This window comes from Macrobrachium nipponense, chromosome 39, assembly GCF_015104395.2.
Source record: "Macrobrachium nipponense isolate FS-2020 chromosome 39, ASM1510439v2, whole genome shotgun sequence".
Lineage (NCBI taxonomy): Eukaryota > Metazoa > Arthropoda > Malacostraca > Decapoda > Palaemonidae > Macrobrachium > Macrobrachium nipponense.
This window is the reverse complement of record NC_061099.1, coordinates 32032277-32054808: the sequence shown is the minus strand read 5'-3', so window position 1 is coordinate 32054808 and position 22532 is coordinate 32032277. Positions and strand designations below refer to the sequence as shown.

Genomic DNA, 22532 nt, shown 5'->3' with positions numbered 1-22532 from the left:
ATATACTACGTATATAAGAGTTTTTCCTACTAAGAACGGAATTAACATGTGTAAGGATGTCGGGTACCATAAAGGCACAGATGTTCTGGCACATAACATAAAGAGTATTAGAAGAAAGCGCCGGTCTGAAGCGCCAACCTGGCGCAATGCGCCAGAAGCGCCAGCCCCTGGCGCAATGAGCCAAGAGTACCATCCAAGATATTTTTCTCGTTTTAGCGAGTTATTACATAAGTCCAGTAGCCTCTCAGACAGCACGCTCGTAACGGCAAGATTCGTTCCTGATTTCGTTACCCATTTAATCACTTAGGCCAATTCCACGACTCTCTCATATCGCAAAGAGCATTGAGAATCTCTTTTTTCGCTCCTGTTCGCGTTAACAAAGAGAACCTATTTGGAAAAAGAGGTTCGATGCAGATTTTTGCATGTCCGTGAGAACCTTCTCGATCCAACGATAATAACTGTTATCATATGTCTAACATTTATTGCAAAGAGTTGTGAGAACCTACAGAAAGTCTTCTTCATAGATCTCTTAGCAAGGTAGAAGACGAACAGGCTTCCTGTAGACTGCTTCCTTTTCCTTGAACCAGAGAAGTAGCAATATACACCATCTTTATTTTATAGAAAGGGGAATAAACTTTAGTTTTTTTTCCCCTAAATATAAATGCTTTACAGAATTTAAGATAAAGGGCGTCAAAGAAAGAGAGGATAATACTTTATGCCTCATTTTGGCCTTAGAGGTTGGATTCACAGAGGTCACGTTCTTCTCACAGCATGTTTTTGGAAGTCTTTTCCAAGACAGTCTGAATATTCTATAAGCATCTATTACAAATGGACCTTAACAACCTCTCCACTCTGAGTCAGTCTTCGTGCAGACTGACCAGAAGTGGACATGAATGAGAGGATTTTTAAAGGTGAATGACAATAGTCATAGCCAGGACATAGAATTGCTGCAGATCATGTTCCAATACCTCTGTGAACCACATATAGGTTTTTTCTTCCTTTTCAGAGGGAAGAATCAACTTTATATATATCTGCTATCAAAGAGCACAGTAAAAGGCATACTCTGTCTTATACAAGGAGAATTAGAGATAGCAGAGGATTAAGATCTTCGGGATCTGATACGATACCTCATACGACAAGAGTAGGATATCATGTACTTCGAATGGGATCTTTTGTGGCTTCAGATTCCGTGTTCCGACAAGATGGAACTGCTCCTCATCAAACTTCTTTGAGAAATTTTATGAGGGAATTCTTTGTTTTCTCTTGGCCCTTAACTACCAAGAAGACAGGTGAATTTTTTGTGCATTGGAATCTCGCATCAGATTTAATGGAGACTCGGCAATGGGTTCGTTGCCAGCATAGTATGTCTGGCAAGAGAACTAAAACCCTCTATTCCTGACTCAACGATTTCAGATAGAAGTTTCGTTGCCCAGGCAGGGTACTTACGTTTTCACCTACATAAGAAGAGATGGTTTAAACGTTTTTGCCTACAAAGTCTTTGGGATGCGATGAGGGTTCGAAATGCTTCCCAGAAGGTATTCAAGAGAGATACAGTAAAGAGCTAGAAATCAGGAGTCCTCCCAATTTCAGCTCGGAGTCTCCTTCGACTTCCAAGCCCCTTCCCTTCCTTCGGACAAGGATAGGGAAGATTCTGCAACGAGGAACTTCATCAGCAAGTAGAAGAGATCTCGTTAGCAACGGAAGGATTCAAGAAGGATCCTCCTCGGAGGAAGACTCTTATCTCTCGTACTGTTAGATGTCCTATCGTCTAATGGATGTAGTTTACTACAATCACCTTCCCTTGCCGGAGAGGCCAGAAGCTCAAAGTGGAAGAATTTTTTCCACCCCCCTTCTCCAATCTCCTGATTAAACCATTGTGGAGTTTCAGGACTTTCGGACAATGTAGCGCCAACCAGGCGCCAAATGCCAAAAACAGGCGTAAAAAAACGCCAGAGGCAGACAGTTTCAAGGAACACTGTCATTGTCATGAATGAGAAAGAGAGGGCCTCCAACCTAGCGCAGATGCGCTGGAGGCGAACAAGTCAGACAGATAAGAGTGTCTGATGTGGGCATTGCCAGACATCCTCGGGACTACCAAGCTCTAAGCTCCAGCAAGTGGAGAGGAGTCAGCCAGGGGCCAGACGCCAAATAGTGCCAGTCTGGAGCCAGGCGCGAAGCTACTTCCAGGCGCGAGGGCGCCAGCCATGAGTCAGGCAAAAAGCGCCTTCCAGGAGTAGGCGGCCAACCAAGTGTCAGGCAGGCGCGGGAGGCGCCAGCCAGGCTCGATCGAGGCTCCAGCCAGGCTCGAGGCTCCAACCAGACTCGAGGCGCCACCCAGGCGCAAGCCAGGCTCTAGGCTTCATCCAGAAAAGATCCATTTCAAAGGAAGCCCTGGTCTTCTTTGAAATAAGTGTGATCGCTAAAAGCACTTCATGAATGACTTGATGATTCCTTCAAACAGCTGAGAATTAAAAGTGCTTGAAGTGCGAGCTTTTATGAATTCTTGTTCGTTACATAACAATATGTCGTGAAGGACATATTAGCTGTAACTTAAGGGAGATGCAACTCTGTGTTGACTTCCCTTTGCACGAAGGAGGTCAAGTTGACCTACGAGAGATCCTTCTCTCTTGGTTTTACGTGTCTACGGATACGTTGCTGGGATAGGGAGCCGACACTGATCCTTAACTAAGTGAGTTAATTTTTATGTTAATATAGTGTTTTTTTTTTTTTTTTTTTTTTTTTGGTTTGTTTGAAAGGAGTTTTGGGGATAGCTCTTTTCAAACTAAGCACAAACCCTCGTGTTAGGATCAGGTGATCGGATCGGTGTTGTGCCTCTTAATTATGCCCCTAGCATAGGTGTAATTTCAGGTAAGTGGATAAAGACCCATTGGACAATGACCATTAGATTCTGTCGAGTAAGTGGATAAGACCCCATTGACAGATCTACAAGAACTCTTAGCCATAGGTCACATCCTCGCTGAGGCTCTTGAGACGAAGCAGACACCTAGCAATAGCTAGGAAGTCAACCCTTCGTCTAAACACATAGGAACCAAGGTTTTATTTATCTATTACCTACAACGTATGTTGTTTACCTGTCTAATCAGTAATTAGCTGTCTCTTACCCACCGCCAAAGGTGCCAATCAGCTAAGTATATATCTGACAGGGAAGTTGAATGTATGAAAATGATATTGTTATTGTACAATAAAGTTTCATACATACTTACCTAGCAGATATATACGATTGAATGGCTCACCCAGCCTCCCCTCAGGAGACAGGTGGAAGAGAAAAATCTGTCCTTAGAAGGTAATAGTTCCTATTCCTGCCACCCAGCGGCAGGCCGGTAGATCACCTGACCTACTTACCTGTAGCGTGTGCCGCGAAATTCGAATTTCTATCGGGGACGACGGAGTCTATAGCTAAGTATATATCTGCCAGGTAAGTATGTATGAAACTTTATTGTACAATAACAATATCATTTTACAAAGAGCTCACATGCTTATTTTAGTTCGTATGGGGCTTTCATATATACCAGTGTACTAGCGGTTGCCGCGAGTTTTGAAATTCTGCCAGTGCGACAAGAGGATAAGCTATATATATACCTGCCAGGTAAGTGTCATGCATAAAATACAATTACTATCTTTAAGCATACCATTCAAAAGATAGTAATTGTATTTTATGCATGACACTTACCTGGCAGGTAGTATATATATAGCTTATCCTCTTGTCGCACTGGCAGAATTTCAAAACTCGCGGCAACCGCTAGTACACTGGTAGTTTCAGGTAATGGCCACCCCCGTTCCCGTGGCGCTGGTGCTCGGAACCATTCCCATTTTCCTCAGATTTTCTCTGCCAGCCGAACCGGCAACATCGTGTTGGTTCTCTGATAGAATTTCCTGCTCGTTGACTGACTTTTTGGATATTGGTATCGTATTCACGAAGTTAGCTTGGCAATCGCAATTGATCTTGCATTAGTATGTCTGATTCAGGGAGTATGTTTAGAGTTTGTGTGAAAGAAGGGTGTAAAGTGAGACTGCCTAAATCATCGGTAGATCCCCATACTGTATGTAAGAAGTGTCGAGAGTTTGTATGTACGTGGGGTAATAGGTGCAATGAATGTGAGTGCCTGAATGAGAAAGAGTGGAAGGCTCTTGTTAAGTATGTAGAGAGACTAGAAAAAGATCGGGTGAAAAGGTCAGTTTCTAGAAGTGAGAGATCTGGTTCTTCGAGTAAACCTATGAATGAATCTTTGCCTGTGTCTTCTCCAGCTCATTCCCATGTAGATGTAGCACCTTCCCCTCAGGTTTCTCCTGGCCCGCCCTTGCTGTATCTGAGGGATACTACTGATCCACAAATTGTGAAAGTGTTCGCTGCCCTTGCGTCCATGGGAGATCAGATTAAACGGTTAACGGACAAAGTGGAAGTGTTTAATGACAGTGTTGTGGAGGGGGCGTCTGATCGTCCCTCTCGTGCTCCTAGACCTAGACCTCTGTCAAGCTCCCAGACCCAAGGGAGAAGGCATGTCAACAGTCGAAGGGAGGCGAGAGGGGTTTACTCTCGATCAGGCGTCCCTTCAGGCAGTCCTGTGGCGTCCCAGGCTGCAGCAGTACGCCATAGGAAAGGCGATACTGAGAAGTGCCGTTTATTCGTCCGATAGTTCGACTCAGGAAGGAGTAGGGGGGGGGGGGGGGCGTTTTTGTGGAAGTATCGCATCCTCTCAAGAGGTCATACGTGCCGACCTCATCACAGGATGAAAGGGTTTTTGAACAAGAAGGTTGGAGTAGCCCTGAGATTTTTTCATCGGAGGATGAAGAAGCAATCCCTATCAAGAGGAAGAGGAAGAGGATTTCGCGTCCTTTAGAGGTGACTAACCGTGCGGGGAGCGGTGTTTCCCCTATTAGAGAAACTCCGCTACGTAGACGTCAGGATCGCTCGCCTCTCCGTTTTAGCCCAGTGCGTCCTCGTTCTCCTCCGCCTCAGTAGTCTCGTAAGGAAGCGGAGACTAAGGAAGTTCTGCGAGACATGCAGGAGAAATTAGCAGTGATTGTTAAATCATGGGAAAAGCCCGAACAACCTTCGGCTAGACGTAAGGACTCGTCTCTCCCGGTTAAGTCTTCCAAGAGGACGCAGGACGTACAGTTGCCTCCTCGTTCTCAGGCGGGATCTTCTCGTAACCCAGGACGCAGTGCGTCCTATAGGAAGGACGTATCTCCGACACTGCAGGACGCAAGAGGAAGAGTGATGGACACATGGTGGACGCAAACGTTACGGAGGACGCAGGACGCAGGCGGCAGCATGTGGATACATCTTTCCGACAAGGAAGAGAGGGGTTTTACAAGGAGGCAGTTCCGCATTCGCTTTCCAGGCAAACTGTGGATAAGGATCCCGCTATGGAGAGTCATCAGGATCTTGGGTTTCAGGATATTTCTTCTCAGGAGGAAGACTTCGTTGAGTTTTCGGAAGAGGACAAGAATGTGGAAGCTCCTTCCTCGGACTACAAGAAGCTAACCGAGTGCCTCCTTTCATTGTTTGAAGGAGATTTTCAACCTTCAGCCCCGCCATCTCCTCTATCTCAATTTTCGAAGACGAAAACACCCAAGAAATCTTCTTTTTTGAAAATGACCTTGTCGATTTCAGCGAAGAAAGCCCTTCAACGTGTTAATGAGTGGTTAAAGGAGAAGAGAGATTCGGGGAAGACTTCTTTTGCTTTCCCACCGGCAAAATTGGCTTCGAAGTCTGGTGTTTGGTACGCTACGGGGGAAAGTCTTGGCCTGGGAGTTCCTGCCTCCTCCCAGGGAGACTTTTCTAATATAGTGGACAGCTCCCGTAGGCATGCCTTACACGCAACCAAAGTGTGGTGGACTTCTTCAGAGTTCGACCATTTACTCAAGGGTATATATCGGACTTTTGAAGTTTTTAATTTTCTTGATTGGTCGTTGGGTGCATTGGCTCGGACTGCAGAGATGGGAGATTCTTCAGACTCGGATTTGCCTAGAAGTATCATGTCCTGTATGGATAAAGCCTTAAGGGGATTGGAGCTAATGAACTTCTTCACTGTTTACAGCAGGCGTTCTAAAGAAGAGGTATCTTTTGTGCTCGTTCGCTGCGAAAGGAGTCTCGAACGCACAAAAGTCGGAGTTGATGTTCTCCCCACTTTCAGGACCAACTTTTTCCACAGGAATATCTATTAAGGATATCGCACCTTCCCTTACTCAGAAGGCTACGCAGGATCTGCTGACGTCTTCAGTAAGGAAGTATTTACCCGCTAAGGAAGTGAAGAAGACACAGAAGGAAACAAGGACAGCACAGCAGTCCTTTCGGGGTAGGACTTTTTCCCGACCAGCCTTTAGAGGGAAAAGAGTTCCAGCCAAAAGAGGTTCGAAAACCTCAACCAAACAATGATTTAGAAGTCCTCCAGGCGTGTGTTGGGGCCAGATTTTTAGACTTCTGGGAAAGTCTGGCCCCAAAACAAACAAAGGAGCGGATCCTTGGTCTGTAAGGGTAGCGAAGGAAGGCTACAAGATCCCCTTCCTAAAGAAACCACCTCTCGCTACAGCTCCGAGAGCCCTAGGGGCTCATTACATCGATTTAGAGAAGAGAGAGGCTCTTTGGCATCAAGTTGTCAGTATGTTAGAGAAGGGAGCCATAGAACCTGTTCTGGATCACGAATCCCCAGGTTTTACAACCGTCTTTTTCTGGTACCGAAGTCATCAGGAGGTTGGAGGCCAGTACTGGACGTAAGTCAGCTAAACTTGTTCGTAGAAAAGACCAAGTTTACGATGGAGACGAACGATTCAGTACTGGCAGCGGTACGACCAGGGGACTGGATGGTAACGCTGGACCTTCAGGATGCATATTTCCATATTCCGATTCATCCAAGGTCCAGGAAATATTTGAGATTCGTGATCCAGGACAATATATATCAATTCAGAGCCCTTTGCTTCGGGCTTTGCACGGCCCCTCAAATCTTTACAAGGATGATGACGAACATGGCAAAGTGGCTTCATTTGTTAGGAGTCAGAGTCTCTCTCTACTTGGACGATTGGCTCATAAGAGCACAATCAAAGCAGCAATGTCTGGAGGACACGGACCTCACATTGGATTTAACAAAGCAGCTGGGTCTGATGGTGAACCTGAAAAAGTCACATCTGAGCCCCACACAGGAGCTAGTTTATTTGGGGATTCTGATATCCTCAGTGACTTTTCGGGCTTTTCCGTCACCCGAAAGGCAGACCATGTGCCTTCGGAAAGTGCAAGAATTCCTATCGAAAGACCAATGCTCGGCGAGAGAGTGGATGAGCCTGCTGGGGACACTCTCTTCGTTAGAACGGTTCATTTCCCTAGGGAGACTTCACATGAGGCCCTTACAGTTCTTTCTGAACGAAGTCTGGCCAAGAAGATCGCAACCAGATTCCTTCCTGTTTCCAATTCCTTTAAAGATAAAGGCGGAACTAAAGTGGTGGCTAGCCCCGGGAAGGTTAGCAGAGGGTACGTCACTCCAGCAGAGGAACCCAGACCTGATATTATTTTCCGACGCGACAGACGCAGGCTGGGGAGCGACGCTGGGCCCTCGAGAGGAGTCAGGCCTTTGGAATGAAGAAGAGAAAGCTTGGCACATAAACAGGAAGGAACTGATGGCGATCTTCTTGGCTCTGAAAGCGTTCAGACCGTGGATCAGCGGCAAAGTGGTGCAGATCAACGCGGACAATACCACAGCTCTGGCATACATACGAAAACAAGGAGGGACCCATTCGTTTTCTCTTTGCAACTTAGCGAAGGAGATTCTTCTGTGGTCGAGAGAGAAAACGCACCCTGCTCACCAGGTTCATTCAAGGGGAGAAGAACGTCAGAGCGGACCTGTTTGAGCAGGGAGGGACAAGTGCTTTCCACGGATGGGATATTGCATCATCAAGTATGCCAGAGGCTGTGGAAGATCTGGGGCAGGGGCCAGTGGTGGATCTTTTCGCTACCGCAACGACGAAGAGGTTACTGAACTACTGTTCTCCAGTCCCGGACCCTCTTGCAGTCACAGTAGATGCCTTCCTACTAGATTGGACGGGGCTAGATGCGTACGCATTTCCCCCGTTCAAGATTTTAGGAAGGGTAATGAAGAAATTCAGAGAAAGTCAAGGAACAAGGCTGACTCTAATAGCTCCATACTGGCCGGCCCAAACGTGGTTCACAGAGGTACTGAATGGACAGTGGATTCTCCGAGAAGTCTACGAGAGTAGATCTTCTCAAACAACCCCACTTCGACAGGTTCCACAAGAACACCCTCGCTCTGGGTCTGACTGCGTTCAGACTATCGAAAGACTTGTCAGAGCGAGGGGGTTTTCTAGAGAAGCAGCGAAGGCAGTTGCGAGAGCACGAAGACCTTCAACTATCAAAGTGTACCAGTCGAAGTGGGAGAACTTCCGCAAATGGTGTAAGAATCGGAAGATTTCTTCATCCAGTACCTCTGTGACCCAAATTGCAGATTTCCTTCTGTATCTGAAGAAGGAAGTGGGTTTGGCAAATCAAACCATTAAAGGTTATAAATGTATGTTGTCTGCAGTGTTTAGGCACAGAGGTTTAGATCTGTCCAATGACGCAGATCTTAGAGATCTTCTCAGATCTTTTAATACGAAGAAGGAACGACTTTGCAGAGCTCCTTCTTGGAATTTGGATATCGTTCTCAAATTCTTAGAAACGGATAGGTTTGAACCTATGGATAGTGCTTCTTTGCGAGAGCTAATGAAGAAAACTATTTTCTTGGTAGCCTTAGCTACAGCTAAAAGGATTAGTGAGCTGCAAGCTATTAACAAACAAGTAGGATGGAAGCACAACAAAGCAGTTTGTTCGTTTCAAGAGGAATTCTTAGCCAAGAATGAGAATCCTTCACATCCGTGGCCAAGGTCATTTGAGATTTCAGGACTGGCTGATCTAGTAGGTCAAGAACAGGAAAGGGTTCTTTGCCCAGTAAGAGCTTTACGTTATTACGTAGAAAGAACAAGAAGCATTAGAGGGACTTCAGGTTCTCTCTGGTGTTCTGTCAAAGATCCTACTAGACCTATGTCTAAGAATGCTATGGCTTTTTTCTTAAGAGAAGTCATTAAGGAAGCGCATTTGCTTTGCCAGGAAGAATGCTTCGGATTGCTTAAAGTTAAAGCTCATGAGGTGAGAGCGGTAGCTACGTCCTTGGCATTCAGAAAAAATTTAGCCCTCAAGGACATTATAGATTCTACGTTTTGGAGGACAAATTCGGTATTTGCCTCGCATTACCTAAGAGACGTGAAGACAACTTTTGATAATTGTCAAACGTTAGGCCCATACGTATCCTCAGGTACAGTACTGGGCAAAGGAGTTTCCACCCCATAACCTACTAACATGCTAGGCTATTATTTTAATTAGGTTATAGTGTTTTTATGGTTGTCTGAGAAGGTTATTACCTGCTGTTTTTTGGTGTAGTGTTTTGTTATAGTGTTTGTATGTGGTTCAGGTGATTAACTTACCTAGCATGAATGCCCGTGGTAAATGAGGGCTAGGGTTCTCTGTCAGCAAATTGGTCATGTCCAGTTGTCAGACCCTTGTTATTAGCTTTCTCAACAAACAGGTCACATCCTAGTTGAGAGCTACTAAGGTTTAGCAGGCTAAGAGGCAGGACCTACGAAGTCAGCTACCTTAGCAGGTAAGGAACCTAATAGTAATTTTAAAAATTAGTTAATTTTTAAATTATGACGATGTTGCTGTCTATGACCCACCTCCAGATGTGTCAATCAGCTATATATATACCTGCCGGGTAAGTGTCATGCATAAAAATGATATTGTTATGATACAATAAAGTTTTATGCATACTTACCTGGCAGGTATATATATAGCTTATCCTCTTGTCGCACTGGCAGAATTTCAAAACTCGCGGCAACCGCTAGTACACTGGTGCTCGGAACCATTCCCGTTTTCCTCAGATTTTCTCTGAACCCTGTCTCCTGAGGGGAGGAGGGTGGGAATTTAATTATATATACCTGCCAGGTAAGTATGCATAAAACTTTATTGTATCATAACAATATCATTTCTTGTTTCACCGATTAAATATCGAGTGAATAAGGCCGAGCCACACGATGACGATGGATCGACTGTGGTTGTTTACCCTAGCATAATCATATACAGTTTAGGGGTCCAAATTCACTGCTTCCTCATGTTTATCTGTCTAAGTTTCTTTTCCTATTTTTAAATTTCTTCTTTCAACAGATCTGCAAACAAGTTTTTACTTGCCCAAAAATTAGCATTTTATCTGCTGACAGAAGCAAAGATTGTAAAAAAAATCAGAAGGAATTACAAAGCTTTGCACCTCACGTGAATATTAGTGCTGTATTGACTGCAGCTGTGTTTGTGGAGTGAACACTTAGGAACCTGGCATGGGCTCTTGCTCTTCAGCAGCCACTTTTTGATATATTAAAGAAGTATCAGTTTAGGGTAAAGCACTACTGTGTGGCCGGGCGACCTCTTGTATGGTAGCATGATCACTTTCCCAAAAACTAACTTTAGCACTTCCAGTGACCTGAATTAGACGTCAGTCACAAGCCAACCTCTGTGGAAGCAACGCCTCGAGACCTGTACTTTCGTCTTGAAGTAAGTGTTTTCTCTCCAATTAAACAGAAGTTAATGAAAGTCTAGTCATGTGCAGTGCTAACTTACCTCCATGACGCTTTCGAAATTTTTATTTAAAACACCTTATGTGTAGAAGATTGACACCATTTCGATGTTTGGGTCAACAAGCTTCCCATTTCTTGTGCTAAATCCCCACATCACTAGTACTCGTAGACGCTAGGACACTTTCTTCACAATCTTAAACGACGATGATGTTTACACTTGCGACCGGGGGCCTCGGAAAGAGCTAAAATCCGCGAATAGTTGAAACCCCCTTAAGAATGCTTAAAACTGCCTATTTTGTTAGTTAAAACTCAAGATTTTTATACCTGGTTTATTAAAGTTTTTCACAAAAAGTGCATTGATACAAAAAACAGGAATTTGTGGATACTTCTCACAAAAAAATACTGTGAACAGGCAAATTGTCTTTGAATAATGGGAGTATATATTCCAGAGAGAAATCCACAAATCCAGAGTCTGCAAATATGGTGGGGTCACTGTATGGTCATTTCAACTATTTTGTCAACTCAACCATCCTGATTTTAATCAATTATTTTTTTGTTAATATTTTCCCCCGAGTATCTGATGGCTGCATTTGTATGTATGACTCGAGTGTTATGTTTTTTTAGAAAGATTAATAAGCTCCAATGTTATGGGGTTGGAGTACAATATACTATAATTGGAATATTTGTAAATAGTACACTCCTCAGTAAATAATTTGGTATCATCCAGATCATTTTCCATAAAGCATGTTGAATATTTTTTCAACATAAATATTTTTATGCATATGATTTGTTTACCCTTTATAGTTTACATTGTAATGAGGTTGTTCTTTTGGCAGAGATCACTGTGCAGAACTTGGAAATCAAGTCCCTACCAAGCCACTTCTGTTCATGAAACCTCCATCTTCCTATTTAGAAGTTGGCACAGGACCTATACAGGTATGAGAACTGCACTACGCAAGGTGCCACTAAGGTTTTAAGTTGGTGTTGATTTGTTCATAACTTTGTATTTATATAGATTTTATGCTGAGTATGTTTTACTTTTTAATAAGGAATTGTGACATGTTCATTCATTTTTATTAAGACATAGGGGTTCTCAAAGTTCTTCCAGTCTCAGACTTCCTTAGGCACTCAAAATTGGCAATTTTCTCATGGATAACCAGTTTCTAGTATCAGTAATGGCATATGTAGTTGCATAACACCATTAAACCGTAGCATTCTTTTTTCCTCCTTTGTTATGGGAGTATGCTTTAAATGTACTATATTTGCATTTATAAATTGAAATTATTATATAGTCGTATATGTCTTTTCACGAGAGGATTCTTATGTATTTCTGTGTGTTTTATTTTGTAAATGGATCCAGCATTATGATTTTGACTAATTTGCTACTGGTTTGAATGCATATGAATTTAATGTGCTGGCATACCTTGCAACATCAATGTAGTAATCTCCATTAAGGAAATGGGTATTTTTTTCTACAAGACCAAAGTTGCCCAAAAGTAATTTTGATGTTTAAGTAATGCTCAGATAGCACAGAGATTTTTCATGCTTGACTCTCTTTGACTTGCAGATTCCTAGGGGATGCACAGACTTCCACCATGAAGTAGAACTAGGTATAGTGATTGGTGAGACGTGCCGTGATGTGACTGAGGATCAAGTGATGTCTCACATTGCAGGTTATGCTCTTACTTTAGATATGACTGCTAGGGACTTCCAGGAGGAAGCCAAGAAAAAGGGGACTCCATGGACATTGGCCAAATGTTTCGATACATCCTTACCAGTTTCTAGATTTATCACAACCAAGGAACTTGCAGATCCTACAAATGTTAGTTTGTGGTGCAAGGTGAGTTACAGATGCCAAGATTTGCGCAGTGGAATAATCATAACAAAATTAGTCTACCCTTCAGAACTGATAAAATCAGTAGTGATGCATTTAATAGTCAGTCAAACCACTATACCTCTTCTTTTTTTGTCTTTTTACCTCTTTGTCTTGTATGTCTTTTCTAGCTTGCCCTATGAGAGTTAGGTATTGTGGCTCAGATATCTGGTTCAAGTATCTAACAGAGATAATAATAGTATATAGATTGTGATGTTTTGAATTTCAGTAACACTTCTATTAGGCTGAAAAAGACTTGGGCTAGTAGTCTGAAAGGGTCTTGTGTAACATCTGGCAGGCCACAACTAGTGCTGGATGGTAGTATCAGTGGACTTCCTAGAAAGATATCAGTTGACGTACTTATAGAAAGCCTAAAGATTTAGCAATGCCTCGTGAGAGGAAAAGGTTTTTGCAGGCTTATGGAAAAGTCGGGGTTAACAGAGCATATGTTCTCTAATATGCCTAATAGTAGGTTGTGCATTGACTGATCTGGATCTCGTGGGTTTAATGTATGCTATACCCCATAGCTGAGCTCACAACTCCCATGTACAGTAGTACCTCGTTTTTTTAACATAATCCGTTCCAGAAGGCTTTGAAGTACGATTTGTTCAAAATATGAAACCAATATCCCCATAAGAAATAAAGGGAATCAGGATAATTTGTTCCAGCCAACCCAAAAAGTCCCCTTTTTCACATTTTTTCTATTATTAATGTGTTCAAAAGTTAAATCAAGAGTGTAAAGTAATGAAACAGTACATCATATGAAGTAAAATTTTCTAGATTTTATTTTTTCTGTGTATGATTTACGAACTTTTTGGTATAAATGGCGCCGGCCGGCTGGGGGATGGAGGGAGGAGAGACGGGAACCCTTTTGAGCAAACCAAATTGATTGCAGTATGTAAAGGTTGACAACAAAATAAATGTTATTCTCATTAGGTACAAAGGTAATTAAAGGAATCGATAGTGTGTGTGTCCGATTGTGTCTGAGAGAGAGAGAGATTAAGCGTGTTTACACTTGGTTCTTAAGTGCATGAAATAGATTAATTATGCCACAATACGCCAGATTAATTATGCCACAATACATCAACTTACTGTTGGCAAACGGCAGACTTTTAAAACAAACATGAGAATTTTACAAACAAATAAGTAATAAGTCAAGAATGCAAGAAAAGGAAAGAGAAGTAAAATAACTTTTCACAAGGAAACAGCGTAAACAAACAATCGAAGACATGCAGAAGCTGAAAGCGGTGCCAGTTTGTTTATCACAAAGCCGAGTTACTTTTACAGTAGTAAAAATATCGTAAAAAGCAATTATCAGTAGATTGGTATTTTAGTGTAACAAAAATAAAAGTGATTTGGGCAGATCGAGTGTAAGTGAAAGAAATGGGCGAATAATTATCTCAGATCAGCTAATAAGTCAATGGGAAGCAGAGCCGTTCTCTCTCTCTCTCTCTCTCAGTGCACCAAACACTGACTCAAGCAAACGTTTTTTTTACTGTTGCATTTGTTTTCATGTTTTATCATTATGTTAAATTTATTGTGAATTATAATTTTTTATGTGAATTGGTACTGCTTTTACGTACATATTATAGTAAGGATTTTACTGTCTCTTCTTCTCTCCTCAATAATACCACGACGCACGATAACTTAAAATCATTCATTCATTATTCCTCAAAAATATAAACGCTACGTCCCAAAATAAGCTTCTGCCAGGTCGAGAGCGTGACGTTAACTCAATCTCGCCTTAGGCTACCACGAGTAAGGTTCTCTATTAATCCAATGGACAACAGCAAATACTGTACGTGTTTGTGGATGCTCTACATCTAGTTAAGCTTTTTAGAAATAATTCTCTTGACTATGGATTCATATTGCCGGATGGTACAGTTGCCTCAAAGTGTTCCTTTACCCCGTCCCCTTCTGTTTCATGATAATGGTCTGGTAACACAGCAATGAACCCTCCCTTACCTATCCTCCAGTCCCACCCTCCCTCCATCCTCAGATAGCCCTGCAACCTCCCAGGTCACTCCTCACGAGTTGTAGTGTGGAAAAATAAGTAATCCTAATATTACAACGGTCACATGACCATTCTTTCCCCTCTTTTACAAAGTTCTGGAACTGCAGTCTAATAAGTTCTGTTTGCCTTTGCTTAAAGGTCAATCCTTGATATTTTAATATCTTGTTTCTTGTTCTTGATTTTTTTGGGAGGGGGTTTTGGTTTGGTCATAGCACCTAACTCATTCATTCTCCTCATGATTAGAAGCAGCAGTGCTTAAGTCTAACAGAATTTAGTGTTGCCCTTGACATGGTAGCCAAAAGGCTTCTACAAATAATTAAACTGTTATTTAATTTTCTGAGTAGTTTTGATTCGACTGGCATTTCACCAAGCTTAATTTTCCTTTCAAAGCAATGAAATCCATTACAGCCTATTATATATGTTTATAAGATGCAGATAAAGCTTTCAGACAGCTCAAGATATAATTATGAGATGAAAGTGTTTTTGCAAGTAAAGCAACAGGATGCACAAACTTTTTGTTCCTTCTTTTGGTGCTTTTCCTGTCAATCATGAACATCTTAAGCAGGTCAACGCCAATGAAACCTACATGAGTAGTGAAAGACGTTTTACATACACACACTGCACTGATGGTAGTGTAGAGACCACGAGGCTGGATTCTTCTGACCTTAGCCAAGGCCTATGTCTGACATCGGAATACCATGACTGACACTGACATAGTGTCTTTGTCTTCAGCCCTGGAAAATTTAGGCCGAGGTCACAATTTATATAATGTATGTCATTGGTTTCGATATTAAAAGGCCAGAGTCTTCTGACCTTGGTCTAGGCCTACATTTTGAGCAGGACATTTATCAAATGACTCGTTAATTTAGTCTAGGGTTCTATGTCCTTGATGATTTAATCTAAAGCCACAATATATTTGATGTGTTTTAATAGACTAAACACTGCATTGAAGTCTCCAGGTATATAGATAACTACATACTGAATTGCAAGTCTCCAGAAATATGGAAAACTACTAACCCCTTATTAGACAGGTAAATATATCAATATGCAGCTAATCAATCTGGGTAAACTTTGAGGTGGGTCAGTTTAAGAAACAATGCATCATTGGAAAGAAGATATGCAGGAATATGGATAACTACTTACTGGGTAGTAGCATTGAAGTCTCCATGAATATATATAACTACTTACTGGAGAGAAGCACTAAAGTCTCCAGGAATATAGATCACTACTTACTGGAGAGAACCATTGAAGTCTCCAGGTATATGGATAACTACTTACTGGAGAGAAGATTTGAAGTCTCCAGGAATATGGATAACTACTTACTGGAGAGAAGCATTGCAGTCTCCATTAATGTAGATAGCTACTTACAGGAGAGAACCATTGAAGTCTCCATGAATGTAGATAGCTACTTAGAGGAGAGAAGCATTGAAGTCTCCTTTAATGTAGGTAACTACATACAGGATAGAAGCATTGAAGTTTCCAAGGATATGGATAACTCTCTACTGGAGGCTAGGTAACTACATACAGGATAGAAGCATTGAAGTCTCCAGGGATATGGATAACTACTTACTGGAGACAGCGTTATAGTCTCCATAGACATGGATAACTACTTACTGGAGGCAGCATTGAAGTCTCCAGGAATATGGATAACTACTTACTGTAGAGAAGCATTGAAGTCTCCAAGGATATGGATAACTACTCACTGAAGGCAGCACTGAAGTCTCCAGGAATATCAAAAACTACTTACTGGAGACAGCATTGAAGTCTCCATGGACATGGATAAATAATTACTGGAGGCAGCATTGAAATCTCCAGGTCACAGATCACTACTTACTGGAGGCAGCATTGAAGTCTCCCGGTCACAGATAACTACTTACTGGAGGCATCATTGGAATCTCCAGGGATGTAGATAACTACTTACTGGAGACAGCATTGAAGTCTCCAGGTCACAGATAACTACTTACTGGAGGCAGCATTGGAATCTCCAGGGATGTAGATAGCAACTTACTGGAGGCAGCATTGAAGTCTCCAGGTCACAGATAACTACTTACTGGAGGCAGCATTGGAATCTCCAGGGATGTAGATAACTATTACTGAGCAGCATTGAAGTCTCCAGGTCACAGATAACTACTTACTGGAGGCAGCATTGGAATCTCCAGGGATGTAGATAACTACTTACTAGAGGCAGCATTGAAGTCTCCAGGTCACAGATAACTACTTACTGGAGGCAGCATTGGAATCTCCAGGGATGTAGATAACTACTTACTGGAGACAGCATTGAAGTCTCCAGGTCACAGATAACTACTTACTGGAGGCAGCGTTGGAATCTCCAGGGATGTAGATAGCTACTTACTGGAGGCAGCATTGAAGTCTCCAGGTCACAGATAACTACTTACTGGAGGCAGCATTGGAGTCTCCAGGTCACAGAGAACTACTTACTGGAGGAAGCATTGGAATCTCCAGGTCACAGATAACTACTTACTGGAGACAGCATTGAAGTCTCCAGGTCACAGATAACTACTTACTGGAGGCAGCATTGGAGTCTCCAGGTCACAGATAACTACTTACTGGAGGCAGCGTTGGAATCTCCAGGGATGTAGATAGCTACTTACTGGAGGCAGCATTGAAGTCTCCAGGTCACAGATAACTACTTACTGGAGGCAGCATTGGAATCTCCATGTCAAAGATAACTACTTACTGGAGGCAGCATTGAAGTCTCCAGGTCACAGATAACTACTTACTGGAGGCAGCATTGAAGTCTCCAGGTCACAGATAACTACTTACTGGAGGCAGCTTTGGAATCTCCAGGGATGTAGATAACTACTTACTGGAGGCAGCATTGGAGTCTCCATGTCACAGATAACTACTTACTGGAGGCAGCTTTGGAATCCAGGATGTAGATATACTTACTTACTGGAGGCAGCATTGGAGTCTCCAGGTCACAGATAACTACTTACTGGAGGCAGCATTGGAATCTCCAGGGATGTAGATAACTACTTACTGGAGGCAGCATTGGAATCTCCAGGGATGTAGATAACTACTTACTGGAGGCAGCATTGGAGTCTCCAGGGATGTAGATAACTACTTACTAGAGACAGCATTGAAGTCTCCAGGTCGCAGATAACTACTTACTGGAGGCAGCATTGAAGTCTCCAGGTCACAGATAACTACTTACTGGAGGCAGCATTGGAATCTCCAGGTCACAGATAACTACTTACTGGAGGCAGCATTGGAATCTCCAGGTCACAGATAACTACTTACTGTAGAGCAGCATTGGATCTCCAGGTCACAGATAACTACTTACTGGAGGCCCAGCATTGGAATCTCCATGTCACAGAATAACTACATACGGAGGCAGCATTGGAGTCTCCAGGGGTTATGTAGATATAACTACTACGTAGGACAGCATTGAAGTCTCCAGGTCACAGAGAACTACTTACTGGAGGAAGCATTGGAATCTCCAGGGATGTAGATAACTACTTACTGGAGGCAGCATTGGAGTCTCCATGTCACAGATAACTACTTAGTGGAGGCAGCATTGGAGTCCTCCAGGTCACAGGGATAACTTAACTTACTTGGAATGCAGGCATTGGCATCGCCAGGGATTGGTAATAACTAAATTACTGGAGGCAGCATTGGAGTCTCCAGGTCCACAGATAACTACTTACTAGGAGGTCCAGCATTGGAGTCTCCAGGGTCACAGATAAACTACTTACTGGAGGCAGCATTGGAGTCTTCCATGTCACAGATCACTACTTAACTGGAGGCAGCATTGGAATCTCCAGGGATGTAGGATAACTACTTACTGAGGCAGCAATTGGGGGGAGGGTCTCCTAGTCAACAGATAACTACTTTACTGGAGGCAGCATTGGAATCTCCAGTGGGATGTAGATACTACTTAAACTAGGCAAGCATTGGAGTCTCGAGAGGTCCCAGATAACTACTTACTGAGGCAGGCAATTGGAAGCCCCAGGTCACAGATAACTACTTACCTGGAGGCGGCCATGAATCTCCAGGATGTGATAACTACTTACTGGAGGCAGGCATTAAAGTCTCCAGTTTCCAGATAACTACCTTACTGGATGCAGCAATTGTAACTCCAGGGATGTAGATAACTACTTCTGGAGGCAGCATGATTTCCAGGTCACAGATTACTACTTACTGGAGGCAAGCCATTGGAATCTCCGGGATGTAGATAACTACTTTAACTTGGAGGCAGCATTAAAGTCCCTCCAGGTCACCCCAGATAACTACTTACTGGAGGCAGCATTAGGCATTGGACTCTCCAGGGATGTAGATAACGACTTACCTGGAGACTTAGCATTGGAAGGTCCCAGGTCACAAGATAACTTAAACTTACTGGACGGCAGCCATGGAATTCCATGACAGATAAACTACTTTACTAGGATGGCAGCATTGGAATCTCCAGGGATGTAGGAAAATACTAACTCGGAGACAAGCCATTGAAGTTCAGGTCAACAGATAACTTACTTACTTGAGGGGCAGCATTGGGGAATCTCCAGGGATGTAGATAAACTACTTACTGGAGGGGCAGCATTGGAATTCTCAAGGGATGTAGATAACTACCTTACTGGAGGCAGCATTAAAGTCTCCAGGGCCCACAGATAACTTACTTACGGAGGCAAGCATTGGAATCGCCATGGGATGTTAGAGAACTAACTACTTTACTGGAGGCGGCATTAAGGTCTCCAGGCACAAGATAACTACCTTATTGATCAGCATTTGGAATCTCCAGGGATGTAAGATAAACTTACTTATGGGAGGCCAGCATTTTGGGAATCTCCCAGGGATGTTAAGATAACTACTTACCTGGACGGCAGCATTAAAGTCTGCCAGGTTCACAGATAACTACTTACTGGAGGCCAGCATTGGAAGCTGCCCAAGGGATTTAGATAACTACTTTTACTTGAAGCAGCCATGAAAGTCTGCAGGTCACGATAACTACTTACTTGGAGGCAGGCATTGGAATCTCCAGATGTAGCATACTACTTCTTGGGCGCATTAAGTCCTCCAGGTCACTAGATAAACTACTTACTGGAGGCAGCCATTGGAATCTCCAGGGATGTAGGATAACTACTTACTGGAGGCAGCAATTGGGAAGTCTCCAGGTCGCACATGACTAACTTACTTGAGCAGCATTGAGGTCTCCATGTCAACAGATAACTACTTACTGGAGGCAGCATTGGAATCCTCCAGGGATGTTAGGAATAACTACTTACTGGAGGCAGCTTAAGTCTCCAGGTCACAAAAACTACTTACTGGAGGCAGCATTGGAATCTTCCAGGGATGGTAGATAACTATTCTGGGGCAGCATTAAACTCCTCAGGTCACAAGATAACTACTTACTGGAGGCAGCCATTGGAATCTCCAGGGATGCAGATACTACTTACTGGAGGCGCATTGGAATCTCCGGGATGTGTAAACTACTTACTGGAGGCAGCATTAGTCTCCAGTCAGATAACTACTACTGGAGGCAGCATTGGAATCTCCAGGGATGTAGTAATAACTACTTACTGAGGACAGCATTGGAAGTCATTGGTCCACAGGATAACTACTTACTGGAGGCAGCATTGGAATCTCCAGGGTGTAGATACTACTACTGGATGCAGCATTGGCAATCTCCAGGGATGTAGATAACTACTTACTGGAGGCAGCATTAAGTCTACCGGTCAGATAACTAATACTGGAGGCAGCATTGGAATCTCCGGGATGTGATTAACTACTTACTGGAGGCAGCATTGGAGTCTCCAGGTCACAGATAACTCTTACTGAGGAAGCATTTGAATCCCAGGGATGTAGATAACTACTTTACTGAGGAACCAGCATTGGAGGCTGCCGTCCAGATAACTACTTACTGTAGCAGCATTTGGAATCTCCAGGGATGTAGATAACTACTTACTGGAGACAGCATTGAAGTCTCCGGTCACAGATAACTACTTACTGGAGGCAGCATTAGAATCCCCTCCAGGGATGTAGATAGCTACTTACTGTGTGAGCAGCTTGAAGTCTCCAGTCACAATTAACTACTTCTGGAGGCAGCATTGGAGTCATCATTGGGTTCCATGTAGATAATACTTACTGGAGGCAAGCATTGGAACTACTCCAGGGATGTAGATAACTACTTACTATAGAGGGCAGCATTGAAAGTCTCCAGGTCACAGATAACTACTTACTGGAGGCAGCATTGGAATCTCCAGGGATGTAGATAACTACTTTACTGGAGACAGCATTGAGTCTCCAGGTCACAGATAAACTACTTACTGGAGGCAGGCCTTGGAATCTCCAGGGATGTCGATAAACGGAACCTACTGGAGGCAGGGCATTGGAATCCCAGGGGGAGGTCGACTAACTACTGAGCAGCATTAAAGTCTCCAGGCACAGATATACTTAATTGAGGGCAGCATTGGAATCTCCGGGATGAGGAAACTACTTACGAGGCAGCATAAAGCTGCAGGTCACAGATTAACTACTACGAGGCGCAATTAGGAATCTCCAGGGATTGTAGATAACTCTGGAGGCCAGCCATTTAAAGTCTCCAGGTCACAGATAAACTACTTACTGGAGGCAGCATTGAATCTCCAGGGGATTGTAAGATAAACTATTACGGGAGGACAGCATGAAGTCGCAAGCAAGGTCACAGATAACTACTTACTGGAGACAGCATTGGAGTCACCAGGTCACAGATAACTACTTACTGGAGGCAGCATTGGAGTCACCAAGTCACAGATAACTACTTACTAGAGACAGCATTGAAGTCTCCAGGGATATGGAGATTTCAGTGCTGCCTCCAGGAAGTAGTTATCTGTGACTTGGAGACTTCAATGATGCCTCCGTTAAGTAGCTATCCGTATTTCTGGAGACTTTAATGGTACCTCCAGTAAGTAGTTATTTACATTTGTGTAGACTTCAATTTTTCTCTCTAGTAAGGTCTTATCCATATTCCTTGAGAATGGGCTGCAGAAAGTACTTAAGTTTTAGTAAAATACTGTATTAATATAGTATTTAACAAGTAAACAATTTATACTCGGTTATCTTGTGGGTTTCTTTTTTCAATGTAAGGAATTTTACAAGAATGGAAATTTCCCCAAAAAAGGACATATAGCTTCTATCAATCTTTATTGCTCGAGTCCTTTATCAAAGGCTAATACGAAATTATCGTTGTGAAAAACACTGAACATGACAGATGTGTATTACTACATAGTTTTCAGACATGTACTATAAATTCATTTATGAAACCAGCTGAATTTTATAAAGGAAACTCATAATTATATAATTACTAAAAACTTTGGTGCTTTACTTTTTAGCAATGATTATGACCAAAGAACAGCTGAAATGAGGGGGAAAATTTAGCCATTTAAGTTAAATGTAAAGAAATAAAATCAAAACCTGACGAATACTAAAAGCAATTGAATCCAGCACTTATTTCTATGTATCTACCTATTTAAGGTGCATCTGATTCCAAGGTCAAATTGCTATTTGTATAGATATAAATATTCAGTATTAAAAGTGAAATACCTTACAAAATGACAATTTGTCGAAAATTGCATTTTTCCTAACTATACAAACCTGAGGTCCTTTACATATAGTCCCTCCTCATGCCACCCCTCACTCTGCGTACTTTGCATGGGCCAAAAGCAAAAGTGATTTGTTTACCTCCCAGTCGCGCGGCGACCGGACAAGCAGTTAACTACCTTTCTCCCCTTGTTCGAAGCTTACGACCGTTCCAGCTGCCGCTAGCTACTTCCTATTGTTAAAGGACCTCAGGTTTGTATAGTTAGGAAAAATGCAATTTTCGACAAATTGTCATTTGTTCCGATACGTAATACAAACCATCGGTCCTTTAACAATAGGAAGACTCACTTCTTGGTGGGAGGAATCTGAGTCTTTAGATGAACAGACTGGTGTTCGTCCATCCCTGGAATGCCTCCCTGGTCGTAAGAGCGAGGGAGGGATCCAAGCCTCTGTCCGATTGATCGGGGTGTGCACCGCAGGATC

At 42.8% G+C, this 22532-nt stretch overlaps 1 protein-coding gene across 1 annotated transcript in view; it reads left to right on the top strand.

Moving 5' to 3' along the window:
• Nucleotides 1–22532, top strand: part of LOC135210273 (acylpyruvase FAHD1, mitochondrial-like) — a 60203-nt gene that overhangs the window by 27571 nt on the left and 10100 nt on the right. The window contains exons 2-3 of the mRNA XM_064243143.1: nt 11466–11565; nt 12197–12469. Of these exons, the coding sequence (XP_064099213.1) occupies nt 11466–11565; nt 12197–12469 (373 nt within the window). The remainder of the gene's footprint in view (nt 1–11465; nt 11566–12196; nt 12470–22532) is intronic.